Below are 23411 nucleotides of genomic sequence, written 5' to 3'. Positions count from 1 at the left end.
GATGCTAAGTCATAATTTTGAAATAGTATTTCATAATTATGACTTGGAGGGTCTTTTTTCCATCAGAGCGGCAGGAATGGGTTTCCACAGTTCACCTTATAATGTTCCAATTCTGTTTGTTTAAGGAACCTAAAATGACTTCCTAGTTTAGACATGTACGTAATGACGTCGCCGCGTGGCGACTCACACAGCCGCATTGTTGTGGGGGAAGAGAAGCCCAGACTGCTGCTGAGCTGTGCCACTTCCAACTACTATTCCACTGTTTGTACCCACATACACCTATAGCCGTGGTAACCGTCTCCGTCGCCCTGGATACCTGCCGGCCACATTTGGGTTGTACTCGGTTCGGCGCGAGCCATGGCCACCGGAACAAACTGAATGTGGATTTAACTGCTGCTTTGCTCCGAAGGCCGCGCCGCCATTGCTACCGTTGAAATAAGCTGAATTCGTGAAAACACCGAGGTAGGTTTCGTCTCACTCTCTGCTTATTTATTTATTATCAGACTCATATAATCCAGGGAAGATCAAACACAAAGGCACCCTGTTCCGATTCAAGAGAAAACAAATTTATTTGAATTTAAACAGTCTCTTGTTGTGTGTTGGTCGCCATATTTCCTCTCCCTGGTGCTAGCATGGAAACGCTAGCCCGATTTCTGGACGGAGTGTCTAATGCTTACACGGAGGCCGTCGCCTGTTTGGAGGGCATCACCGTGTCGTCCTCTCTTGTAACTTTGAAGCAGGTGTGTCTTGTCGCATAAATAACACGTTTTACATTACTTATTAAGAGCTTCTGTGGTTGTTTATGGTTGGTTTGGCTCAACTCGCTAAGAGGAACGGAGAGGTAAAGTAGCTCTTGCTATTAGCATACATTATTTGACGATAAAATGGCACTTGGCGACTTCAGTTATGCCCGAGGAGCCTGTCGGAGGGTCGCTGTAAGCGGCGTGGAGGCGTGTTGCTCTCCGTACGTCTTTCATTCATCCGGTGGACGTTATGTTTCCGCCCCTTGCAGTATTTATTGAAATCTTGCTGATCTCCCAAATTAAAGGAGCTTAAGCACCAGCGGTACATTGAAAACGTCCTGTTTGAACTCCTTCTCTGAGCCTTGTGATTGTACATTTGTTGTTCATAAAAGTATGTTGTTTATATCGGCTTCTCTTTCTTGTAAGGGTACATCAGTCAGATACAAAGAGCTAAAACTTTATTTGTCTGTAGTGGCTGTAACGTGTTTTGTTTCCTGTCTGTAAAAGTTGACTGTATCAAGAAGTTTTGTATTGATAAATTTACTTGAAATTTTAGAAATAATGTTTTTTTTTATTTAGCAAATCAAACAGATATATTGAGCTTAAAATGGAAATGACTACAAGCTGCATCCTTTTGTTCTTAGTTTATGCAGGTCACAAATCAAATAATATCACAAGCAGTATAAGAATCAAGTATTAAACCCCTGAACTCAAAGGTAAGCAGGTTTTTCCTCCATAAATAGTTGTGCATTTTGGATGAAAAAGATATCGATTTTAAGGCAACATTTGAAGGGACAATTCATTTCATTTCTTCTGAGATAGATGGTGTAATATCTCTATTGCCAAAGATGTGTGCACAGGAAAAGCTCCCAACTTTATGTTCATCTCCTTTTTTTTCGGCAACCTTTTATTGCCTGCAACCACAGATGAGCTGTCAGGTCTGATGTTTTTGTTACCTGGTATCTGTGTCTGAATTATGTTTAAAAAGGAGAATAATTTGAAATGATGTATAGCCTGTTTGGTTTTGTTACATGTTGTAGTCAAAGCGTTTAGATGTGTTTACCTCGAAGTATTTCTTTTGACACCAAGTCAGCCTGAAGGCAAGTAGTCTCCTCATTACAGCCAGTCTGTTTTCCCTGCATTTATGAAAATGAGTAATTACTAGTTGTTGTGTCAAGGCATGGTCTGTTCTGCTCCTTTTAACACCCAGTTTCTGATGATCAAATTATTATGTTGTGATTTTTCACATACCATATTCTCCTTATGGTCACCCAAGCTGGGAATTACTATCTTAATTCATTCATAGTTGTGAAAAACCTTCCAGTGAAAGGGGTCCATCAGAGTTAGAATTTTATTTTTTTTTGTATTTTACAAGTTGATGACAAAAAATTGCTGTTCAGCAGTTTTTGCCTCCCTGCTGGATCAATGAATTATTGACCTCCACCAAGGGGGTATATGTTTTTGGTAACATTTGTCTATGCACAAAATTACTCAAAAAATAATGAATGGATTTTGATGAAATTTTCAGGAAATGTTGAAGTTGTCACAAAGAACAAAGGATTATATTTTGGCGGTGATAGGGATCAGGATCTGGATCCTACAATTTTTTTAATGACCCATGGCCTAGGGCCTAGGCGGAGGTTTACTCTTTGAGTTCCTCAACATATAGTGATGACATGATGATGATGGTATTGATCAGTCCCATTATGACATCACAATGATAGTGGGTCTTGGCGGGGGTTTGCGCTCTATGAGTGCTTGTAGTTAATATTGTTTTTTTCTTTGTATGACTTCCAGGATCTTCACAGATTCGAAATGAAGAAAAGATGCAAAACTCGCCGCCCTGCTGTGTTGAAGAGGGAGTCGTCTCCCATCAAGCCTTCACCAAACAGGGAAACACTCACATATGCGCAAGCTCAGCGGATAGTGGAGCTGGAGGTGGATGGCCGGGTACACCGACTTAGCATCTACGACAAACTGGACGTCATTGCTGATGATGACCCCACGGCTCAGGAAATCATGGAGTGCAACAGCAACAAGGAGAATAACGAGAAGCCCCAGCAGGTTCTGGTTCGCTCTGTGCGTCTCAAAAATAACCAGCAGAAGAAGAATTCCACTCTCTCCGTGCCACTCAGTAGTAGTACTGGCAGCCTTCTGGAGCCAAAGGTTAGGACGGTTGAATACAATCTGCCAGTGGTTCCAAAACGGCCGATGGCATATTTCAAATACACTGAGAAAACAGCAGAGGAGCTGGATGAGGAGGTGGAGTATGACATGGATGAGGAGGACTATGCCTGGCTTGAGCTCATGAACGAGAAGAGGAAGAGCGAGGGTGTCAGCCAGGTATCCCACAACCTGTTTGAGTTCCTCATGGACCGCTTTGAGAAGGAGTCATTTTCAGCCACTCAAGGTCAGAGCGACCTCCAGTCGCAAGTGGACGAAGATGCTGTTTGTTGCATCTGCATGGACGGAGATGGAGCAGATAGCAATGTCATCCTCTTTTGTGACTCATGCAACATTGCTGTGCACCAGGAGTGCTACGGCGTGCCGTACATCCCAGAGGGTCAGTGGTTGTGTCGTCACTGCCTGCAGTGTCCATCACAGCCAGCTGAGTGCCTCTTCTGCCCCAACCGAGGAGGAGCTCTGAAGAAGACCGATGATGACCGCTGGGGACATGTGGCATGTGCTTTGTGGGTGCCTGAAGTCGGGTTCTCCGACACAGTTTTTATTGAGCCCATAGACGGTGTTCGCAACATTCCACCTGCTCGCTGGAAGCTCACCTGCTACTTGTGCAAGGCGAAGGGGGCTGGAGCTTGTATCCAATGTGACAAAATCAACTGTTACACTGCCTTCCATGTCAGCTGCGCACAGAAGGCCGGCCTCTTCATGAAGATGGAGCCTGTCAGAGAGCTGACCGATTCAGGTGCCACCACCTTCTCTGTGAAAAAGACTGCCTACTGCTGCAGCCACACACCTGAGGGCTGCGACCGCCGGCCTCTGAACATCTACGATGAGCCTCATCTAAAAAACGGAGCTTGTCACAAGAGGGTGGACAAGAGGGGGAAGGCTCGGTCTAAGGGCTGGCAAAAGAAAAAAATTAGGAAAGCAGAACCAGAACCTGAATCTGAATCTGAGACCCCAGCTATCTTTGGGCCCAGCATCACTGCTTCAAGGTAACCAGGCAACAAACACACACAAGCCTAATAATCAGGACAGGTTAGGCCTGTTTGTTTGTCCAGGTGTTTTCAGTGATCTCTGGGTTTCTGTTTGAGCTAGTTTGTTCAAGGATTTGAGTGAAATTTGACAAACACAATAGAAACCTGGAGATGAAAACCTGTAACTGCTGACATAAAATAAAAATAATTTTTAAAATCAGAAAAGATAATTTAATGATTGTCTCTTTCATTGTGGCATAGTTTTGACACTATTCTGAATCAAGTAGCCGTTCAGAGGAAGCGTCAGTTTGTTGAGCTGGTCCTGAGCTACTGGGTGCTAAAAAGGCAGTCTAGAAACAATGTGCCCCTGATTCGCCGACTACAGGCCAACCCTCAGCCTCCTAAAGCTAAACAGCATATGGTAAGTGCTGCTGACTGTAGTGAAGCTTCATGCTTGAATATAGACTTGAGTGGAAATATTACTTCCCACAGGACCGCATGGAGACGAACCAGGCGCTAAGAGAGCAGCTGAAAGTGTGGCACCGCCTCCGACATGACCTAGAGCGTGCTCGACTTCTGCTGGAGCTCATCAGGAAGAGGGAGAAGCTGAAGAGGGAGGAGGTACAATCTCTTTGGCTTTGGTTTCTCTATGCCAGTAGTGCCCAATCCTTCCTCAAAAGCCACTATCCTGCAAGTTTTGGATGTTTCTCTGCTTTGACACACCTGATTGGAATGAACCAATTAATTAACAGGCCTCTACTGAACTTGAAGACTTGCCGGAGAATAGGGAACCAACTAAAACATGCAGGATAGTGTCCCTTGAGGACAAGAATTGTGCGTCACTGCTCTAGGCTCTTTCACAAAACAGTTCTGTGAAATGTCTACACAGACCAGTCAGTCTGGCCTTTCAAAAATCACAGATGGACCCAGCCATGTCCCACACAGATGTGAGCTTTCAGAAATAGTGTGTGTTGCAAAACCAAAAGAGGCGTGGAGAAGAACTCTGCTACAGTGACGTGGAGCGCACCACATTAAATGCAAACATCTTTGTTGTGTTTTCAAAGCATGTCGATTTCTTTTACGGTTTACTTAACAAAAATAAATAAATACAGAGTTTGTGTGCATTAGTCTCGCTTTTCCACCCTGGTCCTAGAGGGCCACTATCCTGCATGTTTTACTTGTTTCTCTGCTCCAACACACCTGATTTGAATCAATGGGTGATTAACAGGCTTCTGCAGAACATGAAGAGGTGATTTAACCACTGAATCACGTGTGTTGGAGCAGGGAAACAAGGAAAACATGCAGGATAGTGGCCCTTGAGGACCAGGATTGCCTACCCTTGCTGTATATCATCATTTCATCATATTGTTGAGCTGCAAGCCGGCTTACTTTTTCACATGTCGACTGTTTCCGCTCTGTTACTACCTTGCCTCTTGGCACAAAGGTGCATCGGGTGGGTTGGCTTCAACCCCCCTCGCTGCCTCAGTCCATTCAGAAATCACAGTGAGGCAACCAGGTGTCTAATTTCTGGCCTGATATGTCTTGTAAAAGAGCCTTTTGACTTAAACCTTCATTAGAAATATATAAATAATGCCTTATTTCCTGTCTGGGTGTACAGTTTACTTCTAACTTTGAAACCAAAACACCAAGTAGTTCTCACAAAAGCCAAACAGTTACGGTTTCCTGTCTTTTCACTTTTTATTTTTTACTGCACAGCCTGCTGTTATTCTGTCATGGTTCAAAGTTTATTGCTGGGTTTTATCAAGCTGCTCTTGCAACTCATTTGTTGTTATAATATATCATTTGTGCACTGTCAGTCGATTCTTACATCAGTAGTAGTGGTTTTCATCCATGAAGACCAGATATTGCCTGAAAAAAGTTAAAAGAATCAGGTTTAGGCTTTCTTCTACACACACAGTTCACAGCTAGAGATTCTTTGTTAGAAACGCCCTCTCACGACAGGAAAAACACTGATGTGGTGGCAAAATACAGAAAACAAAAGACTAAAATAAAGCATTAAAATATTGTGAAAATCAATGTTTTTTACAGCATTTCTGTGGTGATTACGGATCCAGGTCCTCAAAGCAGGATTAGTGCATGACAAATTAACTTTAGATTTAACTGTGAGTTTTTAGTGTCACTAATTTAGGTAATTTGTTATCAGGGCGTATCATCATAACAGCTATAACTAGAAACCTGTTCAGACTGGTGCACAGTAAACCAGCATTAATTGTTTAGCTGTGAATGTTGGGCCTGAAGTCAGTTTTTAGTGTCTTTTAACCTAACCTTACAAACCCATTTAACTTGATCTGAAACAATTATGTACTTATGTATTTCAGATGAAAGAGTCTGTAAGTAGCTGCATCATTTGACCTGTTCTGTCTGAGACAACGCAGTCAGGCTGAAATGTTGTGAGTGAGTTGATACCTGGAACTGAAACAAATTAGAAATTCTTGATCTAAGTTAAACATTGAAGTGTGACATAACAGGAAATTTTGGTAATAAACCTGATTTAAACAAACCTCCAACTCTCTCATTGGCTCAGTGGTTAGAGAAGTCGCCCTAACCACTGAGACGATTTGTTGCTACTGATATTTGATATAATAAAAATAATAAAATTGTTTTAATTGTAAATATATCAGAAAACATTCAGTCAATAACACTCACTATGATTTCACTTGGTGTAGAACTATTTCAGAACCAATGTAACTTTAGTAACAACTTAGTTATTCAAGGACAACTATTAGAGATTTCTACACAGCTCTTGTGACAGAAACAGCCAGCATGTATTAACTCAGTTTTAAACTGCTAATATTTATCTGCTGCATCTTAAAAATGTTACTAAAAGTTTAGAGCTTCGTTGAATATGTGAAAACATCCACTAACACACTGAGGGCGGAACAAGTGGACTCAATGCACAGTTGGAAAACGGGCTTTTGAACACAGCTTTACACTTGTGGAGCTGCTTTTCTTCTGTTGAGTTTGTCAATCTTCTCTTTTCAGTTAAAGCTGCAGCAGTCAGTGATGGAGGTCCAGCTTACCCCTTTCAGCATCTTGCTAAGGGGTGTTTTCAGTCAGCTGCAGGCCAAGGACCAGTACAGCATCTTCGCTCAGCCTGTCAGCATCAAGGAGGTTTGTTACTGTTAACTGTTTTTATTAAGACAGGCTAGAAACAATCATCTGGGCAACCCTCAGCACAAGATTTTAAAATATGAGGGAAGCTTGCTGTTTGTTTTTTGACTATTCTGTCTTTGTCCTGAATTTTTGGAGAGAGTGTACAATATCATAAAAAGCTAAAAGGAATTCTCTCATTGTTGTGCCCCCACCCACCAAGCATGCACTTTTTTTGGAAATAAGAAGATTGTATTAATTAAGCCTCATTCCTTCTTGGACAGTCTACAATTCTTCCTCGTCTTTATTGCCCCCCCTGCAGGTCCCTGACTACCTGGACCACATCAAGAATCCCATGGACTTCTCTACCATGAGAAAACGAATCGACGCTCATGATTACAGGAGCTTGGATGAATTTGAGGCCGACTTCAACCTCATAATCTCCAACTGCATGACATACAATGCCAAGGACACATTCTTCTACAAGGCTGCTCAGCGGATGCAGGACCATGGAGGAGTCATCCTCCGAAGAGCCCGTAAAGAGGCTGAGAGGATCGGCTTTGACTTCCCCAGCTGCTTGCACTTGCCTGAAGCCCCAAAGTTGGAGCCACCACCTCTCTTCTCCTGGGAAGATGGTAAGTAGATGGATTTTTTAAACAGTTGAGAAGTTTATTAGAGATTTTTACTGGGAATATGCTTTGAGGATGTTTAATTATTGCAATGTATTAATTTGCACAGTTTTTGGGGTGTCCCTCATTGCATTACTGCTTGATTGGAATTGCTCACTTTTGTTTTTATTTAAACAGTTACTTGATGTTTGACCTCTTGTTGTAGATTTCCTGTTGTGCAGGAAGGTGGTGTACACCTTCGCCTACACCGTACCCACCACGGCACCCGCCCCCACAATTAGAGTTTAATCTGCTGAAGTATAGAGTTGGACCAGTTTCTCAATAGTTATTTATCATTGTGGTTTTTAAACCTGGACATTTGCCTCGGGTGTTTACTGTCAAAGTAGGTCCTCTGCAGGAGTCAAAACTTTAGTGCTCTTAAGAGTTATGTTGTAGACACAACAACACAATTTAAATGACAACTCTGAAAGCCTCTGATGCTCACACAATAAAATGAAGAACCCTGCAGATGTCACAAGAAATTCTTTAGACTTTCTCATGGATGCAGTTTCTCACCTAGTTCCACCCCGGTGAGAAACCACCTTTAGTCACTTGAAAAAAATTCAGGTTCAAACTATGGATGGGTATTTTAAGCAAAAACACTCCAAATTTATCAGTAATTATTGGAGTTTTCTTTAAACATTCTAGCCCCCTGGTATGTACCCTGACTGAAAAAGCTCTGTAAGGGGGAAAAAAAACTATACCTATCATGTACTTATTTTAAAAAGAAAGTCAGTTGTGATGATCACTACTTCTTTGAATTTGCCCTTTTTACTTAGACTTCAGAAATAAAAAAAAACACTGCCCATTTTTTGTACAAACTAGAGATGAACCAATTAAGCAGACTGATATTGGCCACTTTAAAAAAAATCAACCATACGTGAGCATATTTAATCAATTACCAAGTAGGAAAATGAAGATCGCAGTTTACTTTTTACACAAGATTGTTCTTTTATATGTTGTTTTTAAGTGTACAACTCTTAGTAAAAGTTGTTAATTTTTTGTTTATTTAAGTTAAGATTGTTAAATTTTGTTAATTGAAAAATACATATTGGCCAAAAAAACCAAACGATTTGTATTGGATATCAGTCATCAGCGGCCCTGATTTGTAAAGATTGGCCACAGAAAAATATATTGGTCGTCCACTAGTAGAAATGCTGGAAACAAGTGAAAGTGTGAATTTTGCGGATATAAAATAAGTGGTGACAGTTTTCAGGAGTCAAACTTTGAACTCTGTAATGAACCACATTGTCCTCTGTGTTATAGAGAGCAATTAAACTGTAATGAAGAATAAAGTAAACAAGTCTTTTAATTTCGCACAGAGACAATTGTAAAATAGTGTTTGTAGATTAAGTCAGTTTTGTCATTAGTTCAGAGATTCTAAGACACTGACACTGAGATACGTCTGTAATTACATTTTTGTTTGTCTCTCTCAGTGGACCGCCTGCTGACCCCCTCCTACCGTCAACTGACTCCGCTAAAGGATCAGCTGAAGGAGCTTCTGGAGAAGCTGGACTTTAGCACCGCCATGAAGCACAGCCCATCCCGCAGTAAGAGGCTCAAGCTGCTCAAAAAAACTATAATGGAAGTCCGCAGTGAGATAAGCTTGAAGAAGTCCCTCCCACCACCACCCTCCACTTCAGGTCTTGTCCCACCTCCCACTCAGTTGGGGGAGAAGCCACCACTAGAAGCGCCAATGTACCCCCTACCGCCACCAACGTTAGAGCTGTTAACCTCACCATCTCAGCCTGAAACTTCTCCCAGCAACTCAGAGCCACCCTATCTCAAGCCCGTCACTTCCTTTTCAGACCAGACTCCCATGGAGCTTGATGACAACACAAACACATCTACCTCAGTGCCAGTCAATATTTGCAACGGGCACATTCCAGACCAGCTCCTTCCTAATGGCGACATTCACATGGAAGTATCTAGAACCTGCAACAGACGGACCAACATTCTCTTTCGTAAGTCTAAGAGTGCCAGTCCACAGAAACCACCCAAGGGCCAAGAGGTGTCTGCTGTGTCATCACCACCTCTGGGGGCCAAAACCTTCTTGTCAGTGGTGATCCCTAGACTGGAGACGCTCCTCCTGCCGAAAAAAAGAACTCGCCGCAGCAGTGCAAATAGTGAGCAGGATGAGGAGGCACCGATCAAACGACTTGGCACAGGTGCACACTTAGAAAAGCCTATTGAAAAAAACAACCTAATGAAAACAAATTTATCTATATTCATATGTGGATAGTGAGTGACAGATTTTCTTATTTGTTTTGTTCCTTTATCAGGAGTAACAAATGGTTTTGTGATGGAGGAGAAGGAAGTTTCCCCGTCTCCTCGGCTGCTGGAGCCACGTCGCCGGTGTGCCTCAGAGTCCAGCATTTCCTCCAGCGGCAGCATCCTTTGTGGCACGGGGTGACTGAACCTTCCTGTATCATTAACATTGAGTTAAACAATAATATTGCACACTGCAACTCATGACAGTTAACATAAAACCCTATCAGTAACTAAATGAAGAAATTGCATTTTCAAAATCGTTTGTCGTCTCAACCAAAAATTGCTACAATGCAAAAAGTAATTTTCTCTGGGTTCCACTTAGTCAAGCCAGTATCTCACTAGGCAGTGATGGTTAGACTCAATGGCAACTCAAAATTACAAAAAATGCACACATCTTCAGTTGCAGTCTCACTGAATTTTGAGTATTTTTCAACCAAGTGAACCTTCCACCGACAGCTGTGTGGAGCCAACTTTTTTTTTTTTAATTCAACTCCTTGTGTGTGTGTGTGCACAACTTGCAAAGCTGTATTCTAAGACATGCACATTATTTCAATGCCCGCCTCTGCCCGTTGCATACTTATCTCCACCTGCTTTGTACCCACCTTAACTTAATCTATAGCACACTGTTGAAAGGAAATAGTAGGATTTGGACCAATTTTTAAATAAGTATTACTTATCACTGGTGGAGTTTTTAAACCAGGACGTCTAAAAAATTGGTCAGAGGAACGCTTCCATGTAGGTGTCACAATAATACCCTAAGGCTCTTGAGACAGGTTTGAGACCCCTGTGATGAGTCTGTCTTTTTAAGAAAAAAAAATCCCACAATCTTTTGAGAGCTATCGCCTCACAGCAAGAAGGTTGCAGATTTGCTTCCCAGTGTTCTTGTGTGGAGTTTGCACATTCTTCCTGTGCACGCATGGATGTTCTGCAGGTACTCCTGTTTTCTTCCCACAGACCACAAACAGGCATATTAGTTTAATTGGTAATTCTAATTTGTCCCTAGGTGTGAGAGAGTGAATGGTTGTCTCTTTCATTTGTCTCTGTGTCCCTGTGACTTGTGGCCTGTCCAGCCTGTCCTTTTCTCGCACAAGGATTGCTGGAGATGGGCGCCAGCTCCCTCACAACCCTCAATGGAGACGTGGGTAAAGAAAATGGATGGATGTTCAGTGTTCAAGTGACAAGACTGTGTGCCTCTGCAACTTGAGCAAGAAAATTGAGAATCTCCACAAATGTTTAGAGACATTCCAGAACAGTGGTTCTCAACCGTTTTTTCCAGGAATGCACTATCTGTTAAATATTTTTCAGCTAAGTACCACCTAACCAGCTCAAATATTAGTTTTTGTTTTGCCAATGAGATGTAAAATACAGTACTGTGCCATCTGTGACTGATTTCTTGAACTTTGCAACTGAAAGCAATAAATAATCAGCAACTTAAAGGGTCCTTTAAAGAAAGTATTCTCAAACTAAAACCATAAAATTATTTATAGATGTTTACGTTGTTTATGTTTCCAAAGTGGGAGTGACAGTGATTGACAGGTGCTGCCCTGTGACAGGAGCCAGGTTGGGTTAAGATTTAGAGCAGGGGTAACCCTGGTCCTCAAGTGCCACTATCCTGCAGGTTTTACTTGTTTCTCTGCTCCACCAAACCTGATTTGAATCAATGGGTGATTAACAGGCTTCTATAGAACATGAAGAGGTCATTTAACCACTAAATCAGATGTGTTGGAGCAGGGAAACAAGGAAAACATGCAGGATAGTGGCCCTCGAGGACCAGGATTGCCTACCCTTGTTTTACAGTTATGAAATCAAATTGTCTTCTTATTTTAAAATTAAGTGTATAGTCTTGTTTTTTCAAAAGGTTTAATATATACAGTAACTGTATTGGAGTAATTATGGATAAATGTTATTTTTTAGTAGACTTAAATTTTTTTTTTTAATTAAATTAAATTTCATTAAAAAAGTACTCCCTGGAATGCCTTCAAGGAGTACACGTACCTCCATTTGAGAACCTGTGTTCTAGAGACTGTTTGCCAACTAGTAGCCAACAGTCCCAGCACAGTGAGAAATCATCTTTTAACAGAAGCTGTAATATTTACCTACTTCTCTTGATTGAAACAACTTTCATGAAAATATTTTGTACAAAAATTAGAATTTGAGTTTTTCAGGTGAAGTGCCCACATAAAAACTGCATCTGAGGAAGCATTGTGTTGTCAGATTGCATGCGACTAATTATTAACCACCAGTCTTTTCTCTTTCAGCACTGTCGTTGTGTCTAAAGGTTGTAAAGGGCGACCAGCAGCAGCTCGACGAAACACTGTAGATGACAAAAGCACTCTGATGCGAGTTGAAAATGGTGATTTCAGCAAAGCTACCAAGATCTCTTCAGGTGAGCAAATCAGAATCTTTTAGTGAAGTCATCTAAGTGTGCATGAAACGGCATGGCAAGCTTCTTCTTTTGTCTTCTATAGACACTGATTATACTTGTACATCCTTGTTAGTATACTAATACTGGCTGTTCCACATTAATAATGTTTTTTTGCTTGTGTGTTACTGTTTTTTCCCACTCTTATGTGAGACACTGGACTGTTTAGTTGAAGGTGTAAATTTAAAGAAAATCAGTCTGGATGTCAAAACTCTTTTAGATGAGAATTTTCAAAACCAGTTGTTCACTGAGACTTGGGGCCCCCGACATCATCCTAAAACCAACAAACTGAAACTGCAGGTTTAAGATTTAAAGAAAGCTGTAAATGAAGAAGCAAAACAGGAACAGGGAACTTATGACACATAAAGGGGAACTGAAGGATAGGATGTTATTTTCTCTTTTGGTTCAGTGTGAATTATATCCTCATAACTAAGCCACATACACTGCCTAAAAAATGTATTCACCCCTTGGATGTTTTATGCTGTTATTGCTGTCATAAATAAATCATGGCCAATATAAATTGGCCTTCTTGACAAATAATTAGAAAAAAACAATCTTTAATAATAAAGTGAAATCAAATTTCTACAGAGTAATAAGTAAAAATCAGACAGCTTCATTTTGTTGGTCACTGTTACAGAGCCAAGAAGGAATGTGGAGGTTGTGTTTTATTTTGGAAACCAGCACAAGGCCACAGAGGAAGAGGTCGACCTGTAACAGCTTACATCAACAGGCTGATGGTGGATACAGAACTCTGTCACTGAAAAAATAAAACCGACCTGACTGACTGTCTAATACTCACTCACAAAAATACACCGCCTGGCCAAAAAAGTCGCATCTGGTTGGACATCTGGTTAGGATGTCACACACTAATATTTTGTTGGACCGCCTGTAGCTTTGATTATGGCACACATTCGCTGTGGCCTTGTTTCGATAAGCTTCTGCAATGTTACAAGATTTATTTCCATCCAGTGTTGCATTAATTTTTCACCAAAATCTGACATTGATGATGGTAGAGTCTGACTGCTGTGCAAAGATTGTCAATGTGGTTAAGGTCTGGACTCTGCGGTGGCCAATCCATGTGTGAAAACGATGTCTCATGCTCCCTGAACCACTCTTTCACAATTGGAGCCCGATGAATCCTGGCATTGTCATCTTGGAATATGCTCATGCCATCAGGGAAGAAAAAATCGATTGATGGAATAACCTGGTCCTTCAGTATATTCAGGTAGTCAGCTGACCTTTGAGCACATACTGTTGCTGAACCTCGACCTGAACAACTGCAGCAACCCCAGATCATAGCACTGTCCCCACAGGCTTGTACAGTAGGCACTAGGCATGATGGGTGCAACACGTCACCTGCCTCTCTTCTTAACCTGATGCGCCCATCACTCTGGAACAGGGTAAAACTGGACTCATCAGACCACATGAACTTCTTCCATTGCTCCAGAGTCCAATCTTTATACTCCCTAGCAAATTGAAGCCTTTTTATTCCTGTTAGCCTCGCTGATTAGTGGTTTTCTTAAGGCTACACAGCTGTTCAGTCACAATCCCTTCAGTTCCCTTTGCATTGTGCGTGTTGAAATGCTCTTACTTTCACTATTAAACGTAACCCGGAGTTCTACTGTTGTTTTTCTTTGATTTGATTTCACCATACGCTTAAGTGATCGCCGATCACGATCATTCAGGATTTCTTTTTGGACACTTTTCTTCCTCGAAGACGATGTGTCTCCACTATCCTTCCAGATTTTATTTGAACAGTTCCTAATCCAATTTTAGTAGTTTTTGCAATCTCCTTAGATGTTTTCTCTGCTTGATGCATGCCAATGGTTTGACCCTTCTCAAACAGACTGACATCTTTTCCACAACCACAGGATGTGTCTTTCGACATGGTTGTTTAAGAAATGAGAAGCAACTCATTGCACCAGTTGAGGTTAAACTTGTTGCTAGCTGCATTAATTATGCAATAGGAGGCTCACACCTATTTGCTTAGTTAAATCCAGGTGGCGACTTGTTTTTGGCCAGGCAGTGTATGTAATATAAAATAAATGACTGGATAAACAGCTGGTGTGTGAGGTTGAGAGGTTCCGGCTAGAAATAGTTGGGCTCACCTCAACGCACGGTTCTGGCTCTGGAACCTTGAGAGGGGTTGGACACTCTTCCACTTTGGAGTTGTTCCCAGTGAGAGGCGCTGAGCAGGAGTGGGCATACTTGTTGCCCCCCATCTAGGTGCCTGTACGTTGGGGTTTACCCCGGTGAACGAGAGGGTAGCCTCCCTCCGCCTACGTGTGGGGGGGACGGGTCGAACAGCAGTTCAGATTACCCACCCTTTTTGGAGTCCTTGGAGGAGTTACTAGAGAGTGCCCCTCCTGGAGACTCCTTTGTTCCGCTGGGGGACTTCAACGCTCACGTGGGTAATGACAGTGAGACCTGGAGGGGTGTGGTTGGGAGGATTGGCCCCCCTGATCTGAACCCGAGCAGTGTTCTGTTGTTGGACTTCTGTGCTCGTCATGGATTGTCCATAACGAACACCATGTTCAAACATAAGGGTGTCCAAATGTGCTCTTGGCACCAGGACACCCTAGGTCGCAGTTCAATGATCGACTTTGTTGTCAGTTCATCTGATCTGCGGCCGCATGTCTTGGACACTTGGGTGAAGAGAGGGGCGGAGCTGTCAACTGACCACTACCTGGTGGTGAGTTGGCTCCGATGGTGGGGGAGGATGCCGGTCAGACCTGGCAGGCCCAAACGTATTGTGAGGGTCTGTTGGGAACGTCTGGCGGAGTCTCAACTCTCACCTCTGGGAGAACTTTGAACATGTTCCGGGGGAGGTGGGGTACATTGAGCCCGAGTGGGCCATGTTCCGTGCCTCCATTGTTGAGGCGGCACTTATCCCCTTATTCAAAAAGGGGGACCAGAGAGTGTGTTCCAACTACAGAGGGATCACACTCTTAAGCCTCCCTGGTAAGGTATATTCGGGGGTTCTGGAGAGGAGGGTCCGTCGGATAGTCTAACCTCTGATTCAGGAAGAGCAGTTTTCGGCCTGGTCGTGGAACACTGGACCAGCTCTATACCCTCAGCAGGGTCCTTGAGGGTGCATGGGAGTTCACCCAACCAGTGTACATGTGTTTTGTGGACTTGGAGAAGGCGTTCGACCGTATCCCTCTGGGAATCCTGTGGGGGGTACTCCGGGAGTATGGGGTACCGGGCCCTTTGATACGGGCTGTTAGGTCCCTATATGACCGGTGTCAGAGCTTGGTCTGCATTGCTGGCAGTAAGTCGGACTCGTTTCCGGTGAGAGTTGGACTCCGCCAAGGTTGCCCTTTGTCATCGATTCTGTTCATAACGTTTATGGACAGAATTTCTAGGCGCAGCCAAGGTGTTGAGGTTGAGGGGATCCGTTTTGGTGACCTTAGGATTGCGTCTCTGCTTTTTGCAGTTGATGTGGTCCTATTGGCTTCATCAGGCTGTGATCTACAACTTTCGCTGGAGTGGTTCACAGCCGAGTGCGAAGCGGCTGGGATGAGGATCAGTGCCTCCAAATCCGAGACCATGGTCTTGAGCCGGAAAAGGGTAGAGTGCCTTCTCCGGTTGGAGAAGATGTCCTGCTCAAGTGAAGGAGTTTAAGTATCTTGGGGTCTTGTTCACGAATGAGGGAAAAATGGAGCAGGAGATCGACAGGCGGATTGGTGCAGCGCCTGCAGTGAAGCAGACGCTATACCGATCTGTCTTGGTGAAGAGAGAGCTGAGTCAAAAAGGGAAGTTCTCGGTTTACCGGTGGATCTATGTTCCTACCCCCATCTATGGTCACGAGCTTTGGGTAGTGACTGAAAGAACGAGATCGCAGCTGAAATGAGTTTTCTCCGCAAGGTGTCTGGGCTCTCCCTTAGAGATAGGGTGAGAAGCTCGGTCATCCGGGAAGGACTCAGAGTAGAGCCGCTGCTTCTCCATGTCGAGAGGAGCCAGTTGAGGTGGCTTGGGCATCTGGTTAGGATGCCTCCTGGACGCCTCCCTGGTGAGGTGTTCTGGGCCCGACCCACCGGGAGGAGGCCCAGAGGAAGACCCAGGACACACTGGAGGGACTATGTTCCTCAGCTGGCCTGGGAACGCCTTGGGATTCCCCCGGAGGCCCAAGTGACCCTGGCCCAATTGACTGGGGAGAGGGAAGTCTGGGTTTCCCTGCTTAGGCTGCTACCCCCGCAACCCAACCCCGGATAAGTGGAAGAAGATGGATGGATGGATGGATAAATAGTACAAGCACTTTTGGCTGCAATCACAGCTCTGTGTCTCTGTGTGTCTTTTTGCCCTAATCCTCTTAACTGTGTTTATATTTTGTAAAGCAGCTTGAGTTGCCCTCTGGCATGAAATGTGCTATATAAATAAATATGCCTTGCCTTGCATTATTTAATTTTATTTTTTTGTCAAAACGGCCCATTTTTATTGACCGTAACTGATTTGTAATAGCAACAAATGGTTAAATTGTCCAACAGGTTGAATACTTTTTATAGGCCCTGTACCAAAACCAACACAAAAAAAGAATTTACTTAGACTCAAACCTGTCAGAGTAGTTATTTAACTATTATTGAATTTACCCTGAATGAATCAAAGTGAAGATTTATTACCATCTATAGCAACTAAAACACACAATGTGACTGTAAATTGAACTGTATCAAAGCAGCCCTGTTTACTTATTTTGTATAGAACCCTGAGATGACATGTTCTGACCATCATCTGACCCTAGCAGACAGAAAAAAGTTAGAGTAGAAATTAAATCAACCACAGTTTGTTGGTTTTATTTTGATGAATTGATCTTCATCTAATCCAAACTCTCTTGAATCTTGTGTGGTGTAATTTGTGATGCACAATGTTTTAAAATAATATAAATAATAAGAATGTATTCAGAATAATAGAATGTATCCAGTAATCTATATTGACTGCTGTGTTTTTTCTCTATGGGAGATGGATATAGGCACATGTAGTCAGCGGGCTCAGCCAACTGTGTCACAAATGTTTAAAGTGCTCATTGTCAGCTGCTGGCAACTTCTTGAGTGGTTACAGATGACAAAATTGTCACCTCTCACATACATCTGCTGGAGGTCTCTACTAGGCTGCAATCAGATCTGCATCTATTTAGGAGTCTATTTACAACCCCTGTTATAGGGAAAAAAATTGAGTTATTTTCTAAAAAGTAAATTAAAAACAGAATGCAATGATTTGCACATCTCATAAACCCATACTTTGTTCATAATAGAACATAGTAAACACATTGAATGTGTACACTAAGCAATTGTATCATTTTCAGGGGAAAAAATTAGGTCATTTTGAATTTGATGGCAGCAACGCATCTCAAAAAGTTGACAGAGGCAACAAAAGGCTGTAAAGGTACAGTAAGTGGTACAAATAAGAAACAGCTGGAGGAGCATTTTGTAACTAATTAGGTTGTCAACAGGACAGTAAGAGCAGGTATATTAAAAAAGCATTTTAGAGAGACTGAATTTCTCAGAATGAAAGATGGGCAGAGGTTCACCAGTTTGCAAAAACTACATCTAAAATTAGTGAAAAATTTTCAGAATAATGTTCTTGAACAGAAAATTGGGTAGACTATTCCACCATCAATGATTTATAATATAAATAGAGTTGAAGAATCTGGAGAAATCTCTGAGCTCAAAGGACAAGACTGAAAGTCAGTATTGGATGCCCATTATTTTAGGCCTGGACTTTTTTGTAATTGGGGTTGTACATATGGGTGGGACGGGGTTCTGTTTCCTGGTGCAGTTTAGAAAAATTATTCAGTCATCAACATTCATTCATGTTGTGTTTGACACACAAATATGTTATCCTGTCAGAGATGTTGGATCCATTTCTGCTGTTTACATTTGTAGAATGTTTTATTTATTATCAACTGAAGTATGGTCATTTTCACATATCCACTTTAGACACTCAAAGGCCTATTATTTTATTTTATTTTAGTAAATAATAATCCTTGATGTGTGCTCTGTCTTGCTGCCCTGTGTCAGCTATTATATGGTGACTACCTGTGTGGAGTGAGTGTGTAGAACGAGGTGCAGAAGTGTCTCAGAAAACAGAAAGACAAACTGAGAAGTATTTTGTTTCACCTGGTCAGTTATACTTCTGAGCAAAAATCCAAGTATTGAGGTTTGGCTTTTAAAGGAATGAAAGTTAAGTAAAAATGAAAAAAGTTGTGCTTTCCCAATCAGCATGAGCATTTGGTAAATGGCAAAAGGTGTGTGTGTGTGTGTGTGTGTGTGTGTGTGTGGCTCTGTATTTTGACTGGGTGTGTTTGTTTTACTACATAAATCCATAAAGTGTTAGCAGTGTAAATGCCAATTTTTTAAATTAAAAACAAAACTGTTCAAACAAATGTCAGCAAAAGTAACCTCAGTTTTTTATGTAAAAAAAAAACCTAAATGAATTTGAGCAACAACTTCTAACAATAAAGAAAAAAATGTCTTTGTAATAGAAAATCCATTATAAGAATAAAGTAGCCTACAGACTTTGACATAAATTTATGAACTACTTTACAAAACAAACAAAAAACACTTAAGTCTGACTGATTGATGTGTCCTGTGTGCTTGGTTGTGTGCTTGATTTAAACCTGACAACAGAGTTGTTTGTACTTTTCTGCGTTCATGTAGGCAATCATTTATCGGCACATGCACTCGTGTTCATAGTTCAATGACGTTCCACTCAGGGGTCAGTTCTCACTACAGACACAGGTGGCAATGATGCGCTGATTTGTGAACAGTCTGTTTAAAGGACGAGAAGAAGAAACAGTTCTCACCAGGAATTAGATGCAGTTTTTGTGTCCTTGTGCTTCCTGAGTGATAAAATGTCCAAATGTTGACAGCAACAGGTATTTCCTCAAAACTAGTATTCATGTTGTTTTTCCTTCTTCTGCTTGTGGTTGGACTCAAGGTCTTTTTTTAATCATATTTAAATGTAAGAGGTGGGTTACTGCAGTACGCAGAGTCAATGCACTCACAAAAATCTGCGCTACATGCATTTGATTGACACGGTTGGTGAACCTTAGTGGATGCCAACATTTCTGTCACAGGCAGAGCAGACGTGGAATGCATGAACAACTCTGTTTCCGCCCCAAGTCTTGGTGTGTCTGTGTGCTTTTGTGCTCTCTGTTTCAGTGAATCCTTCATAACTTGCTTGTCGTTGTTCCTGTAGAGGTGTGGAATCCCACCGCTGCTTCTTCATTTGTTCTGGAGCCTCTTAAACTAGTTTGGGCTAAATGTAGTGGATATCCCTCCTTCCCTGCCCTGGTGAGTGAGTGTTAGTCCTATCCATATCTCATCTCACATCTGCCCCTTTACCATTCTCCATGCTGTAGCTTGTGATTTGTGCCCGTAGCCTGGCCTGGGTGGTGTGTGTAGCTGGTCAAATCGCGCAGAGCGCTTCATGCTCGACTCGGCCTTGCATGCTCGTGTCTCTGAATAGAGGACGTTTTGGTGCGGGTGACCCAATTTTTTTTTTCTGCAAAAGGGCCATCTCATTCAGTGTCTGCCCTTTCTTCTTGTTGTGGTATTCACAGATCATGGACCCCCGAGCTCGGAGGACATCGTTCTGGCACAGCGGGGTGGAGCTTCCCAAGCCGCCACTGGACGTTCTCAGAGCCGGAGAGCAGATGCAGTTCAGGTCCGCAGAGAAACTATTCCTCGTCCGCTTCTTCGACAGCAAGCGCAGCTGGTGAGAAACTGTTGGTAAACTGCTTTAGAGAAAAATAAAGAAAACTAACAAAAAATACACAGCTGTATTTTGCTGTCTCATGTCCAGGCCAAAGATCCTTTTTGAGATATTAAGTTCTAATAAGAGGTCTCAGTGATTGTCAAGGAAGCTCACAATGTCCCTTATTTATTCTGTTTCCCAAATCTGACTTTTCCCTGATATGGTGAGATGTTCCTTTTTAGTCTGTATCACAATTTTTTTTTTTTAAACCAACTGATGAAAATCCGTCATTCAGGGTTTGTACAGGTGCTTGAATACTTGAAAAGGCTTGAATTTTAACAAAGGTGTTTTCAAGGTTTGGAAAGTGCTTGATTTCTGTATAAAGTCCTCAAAAGTGCTTGATATTTTTAAGTGTATGGTTTTGTAATAAAGAGCACTGTAAAAGTTAAATTAAAAAACTTAATTTTATATTTTTATGTTAGGCACAAAAACAGGTGGCAGTCATTTTGCCTTTGATGAAGTCTCAAAGCCTCACTGCAGCTCAGAGGGATATCAGTTTGGAGGATTTTTTGTTAAATCTGTTTGTTCTCCGAGCAGCCAGGTGTAGAGGGTGTTTGTGAGAGACATTTCAAAACAGACAAGTTTGTTATGTTTTATTTTACTTTGTCCCTGCTATGTAGAATACTGTCACAAGGCATTATAAATAACAGAAAGATATAATTTTATATGATAGTGAATTAAAACTGTGTTCTTGAATTTAAATGTATTGTTTTATCTCTAAAGTGTGGTTCTGGAAAAGTTTGAAAATTGACCTTGAAAATGCTGTAAAAGTGCTTGAATTTTACACTGGGAAAAGTGTATAAACCCTGGTCATTGCGTGACTTCTGCACCTGTCCACAGGTATTTTGTCCCACTCCTCATGAACAAACTGCTCCATCTGTCTCAGGTTTGAAGGGTTCCTTCTCCAGACTGCAGGTTTCAGCTCCTTCCACAGATGTTCAACAGGATTTAGATCAGGACTCTGAAGGTCACTTCAGAACAGTCCAATGTTTGGTTCTGAGCCATTCTTGGTGTTTTTAGCTGTGGATTTTAGGTCGTTATCCTGTTGGAGGACTCATGATCTGAGACTGAGACCAAGCTTTCTGACACTGAGCAGCTCACTTGGCTCCAGAATATCTTGGTAGTCTTGAGATTTCATTGGACCCTGAACAGATTTGGGACCCCTGCATCAGATGCAGCAAAGCAGCCCCAGAACAGAACGGAGCCTCCTCCATGTTTCACTGGAGATACAGGATTCTTTTCTTTTTCATTTTCTTCTGTGAACATAGTGCTGATGGGACTTGTTGTCAAAAAGCTCCAGTTTTGTCTCATCTGTCCAAAGGACATTCTCCCAGAACCTTTGACTTGTCAAAATGCATTTTGACAAACTCCATTCATGTTTTTTTTATGATTTATTGTCCTCCTTGGTCGTCTTCCATTAAGTCCACTTTGGCTCAAACAGTGACTGATGGTGTGATCTGACACTGATGACCCTTGACCTTGGAGTTCAACTCTAATGTCTTTTTAAGTTGTTCTGACCTCTTAGGTCACCATTCGAATTATCCATCTGTTCAATTTGTCATCCGTTTTCCTCCTGCAGCCACGTCCATGTAGGTTGTCTCCAGTCCTGTGGACCTTAACCTTCTGAGTAATCTGAGCAGCTGTAGTCACAGGAACATCCAGCTGCTTGGAAAATGGTCTTATAGTCTTTATCTTTAACATGCTGCTCACCTGTGATGCTGAGTACAGGACACACCTTACTTTAACATGTCCCTGTGGGAAAATTAGTCTCTCCTCTAGGGAACCATCCTTTTTGTCAGGCCAATTGCATTTGTTTGTTTTTAAAATAATTTTGTTGAACTAAAATTTAAAAGCAGTGACCAGTTTTTATTAGATGAATTTTAGTATTTATTTTTATTACTTTTGTCATTTTTGGGTTATTTCATTGACCTTTGTGGGTTTTTCTTTCTTTAACGCAAGGGAACAAACAGACTTGTCTGCATCTATTTTTTATTTTATTTTTTTGAGCTATTTGTTTTGTGAACATAATATCAAGAAAAAGCAGATGTCTGGTGCAAACGATGCACAAAAAATGGAGGAACAGGCGCTGCGCAGTTTTAGTGAATTCAGGTCTCAGTCTTCCTCTGAGGACAGTGATGTGATATGAGTGGACCTTTGGATCACTTTCAGAATGGTTTGCTAAAGTTGTTCATTAGAAAACTACTTTTCCCCTCCAACATTTTAGACTTGCAACTCTAACATTGATTATGTGGATTGAAAGGTAAAGGAGATTGAAACTTGCTTTTGATAAAAAATGTTCAGATGCTTTTTATTATTTCTTTCAAGTATTTACCAGGATACAGGTTTGTGATTGACAATGAATGTTGTGGACTAAGATTGATATTGTAGTTTCAATTGTTTTTAACTGTTGAAGCCTGAAGATGCTTTTGATCCAGGTCCTACAGCAAAAAGCTTCAAAAGGTGGTAAAAGATAAACAGTTTATCACCATTTTCACTACTTCTGCACCCTGAATCAACTGTCACACAAATGGCCGGTAAGCTCATTGATTCAGTTGGGACGGTGTTCATTTAAAGAAAAAACTGAACAGAATAAGTTCATTTATTTATTTCCCCATCTGTTTATTCTTCTTACCTGAGACTTCACATGGACAGGTTATGAGACGGTGGTCATTTCACTGGGGATGGGAATCTTCACATAGCCCGTGATTCAGTTACTGTTCAGATGCTGCGGTGCCAATTTTAAATGATTATTTATTATTTTGATCGTTGTGAAACTTAAATAACCAAAAAACATAATAAACACTGATAAATATAGTTTCATATAATAATAAATGCCCAGTATTATGTAAAAAAACAGTTATTCACAGGGTGCTGTTCAGAAATGAGCATAGATGCGAACTTAATATGGAAAACATCACAAAAAAGCTAACGCGATTAGCATCATGTTTATTATACATTGTACAAACTTTGAAAGTCATTACCAAAGAAAGTCATATTATAACTTCCAGATATTACATACAGTTAGGGACAGAAATATTTGGACAGTAACACAATTTTCACAAGTTGGGCTCTGCATGCCACCGCATTGGATTTGAAATGAAACCTCTACAACAGAATTCAAGTGCAGATTGTAACGTTTAATTTAAAGGGTTGAACAAAAATATCTGATAGAAAATGTAGGAATTGTACACATTTCTTTACAAACACTCCACATTTTAGGAGCTCAAAAGTATTTGGACAAATAAACATAACCCAAACAAAATATTTTTTTTTCAATATCTTGTTGCGA

At 41.5% G+C, this 23411-nt stretch overlaps 1 protein-coding gene across 1 annotated transcript in view; it reads left to right on the top strand.

Annotated features, from left to right (window-relative positions):
• Nucleotides 1-166: 166 nt before the first annotated feature.
• Nucleotides 167-23411, top strand: part of LOC108250244 (bromodomain-containing protein 1) — a 27317-nt gene continuing 4072 nt past the window's right edge. The window contains exons 1-11 of the mRNA XM_017440025.3: nt 167-462; nt 2541-3916; nt 4160-4319; nt 4391-4519; nt 6902-7030; nt 7332-7644; nt 9114-9845; nt 9960-10086; nt 12207-12334; nt 19565-19659; nt 19929-20083. Coding sequence (XP_017295514.1) covers nt 2559-3916; nt 4160-4319; nt 4391-4519; nt 6902-7030; nt 7332-7644; nt 9114-9845; nt 9960-10086; nt 12207-12334; nt 19565-19659; nt 19929-20083 — 3326 coding nt within the window. The 5' untranslated portion in view covers nt 167-462; nt 2541-2558. The remainder of the gene's footprint in view (nt 463-2540; nt 3917-4159; nt 4320-4390; nt 4520-6901; nt 7031-7331; nt 7645-9113; nt 9846-9959; nt 10087-12206; nt 12335-19564; nt 19660-19928; nt 20084-23411) is intronic.

This window comes from Kryptolebias marmoratus, linkage group LG17 (genome assembly GCF_001649575.2).
Source record: "Kryptolebias marmoratus isolate JLee-2015 linkage group LG17, ASM164957v2, whole genome shotgun sequence".
Classification (NCBI taxonomy): domain Eukaryota; kingdom Metazoa; phylum Chordata; class Actinopteri; order Cyprinodontiformes; family Rivulidae; genus Kryptolebias; species Kryptolebias marmoratus.
The sequence above is the reverse complement of the archived record's forward strand: the minus strand, read 5'-3'. Positions and strand labels throughout refer to the sequence as shown.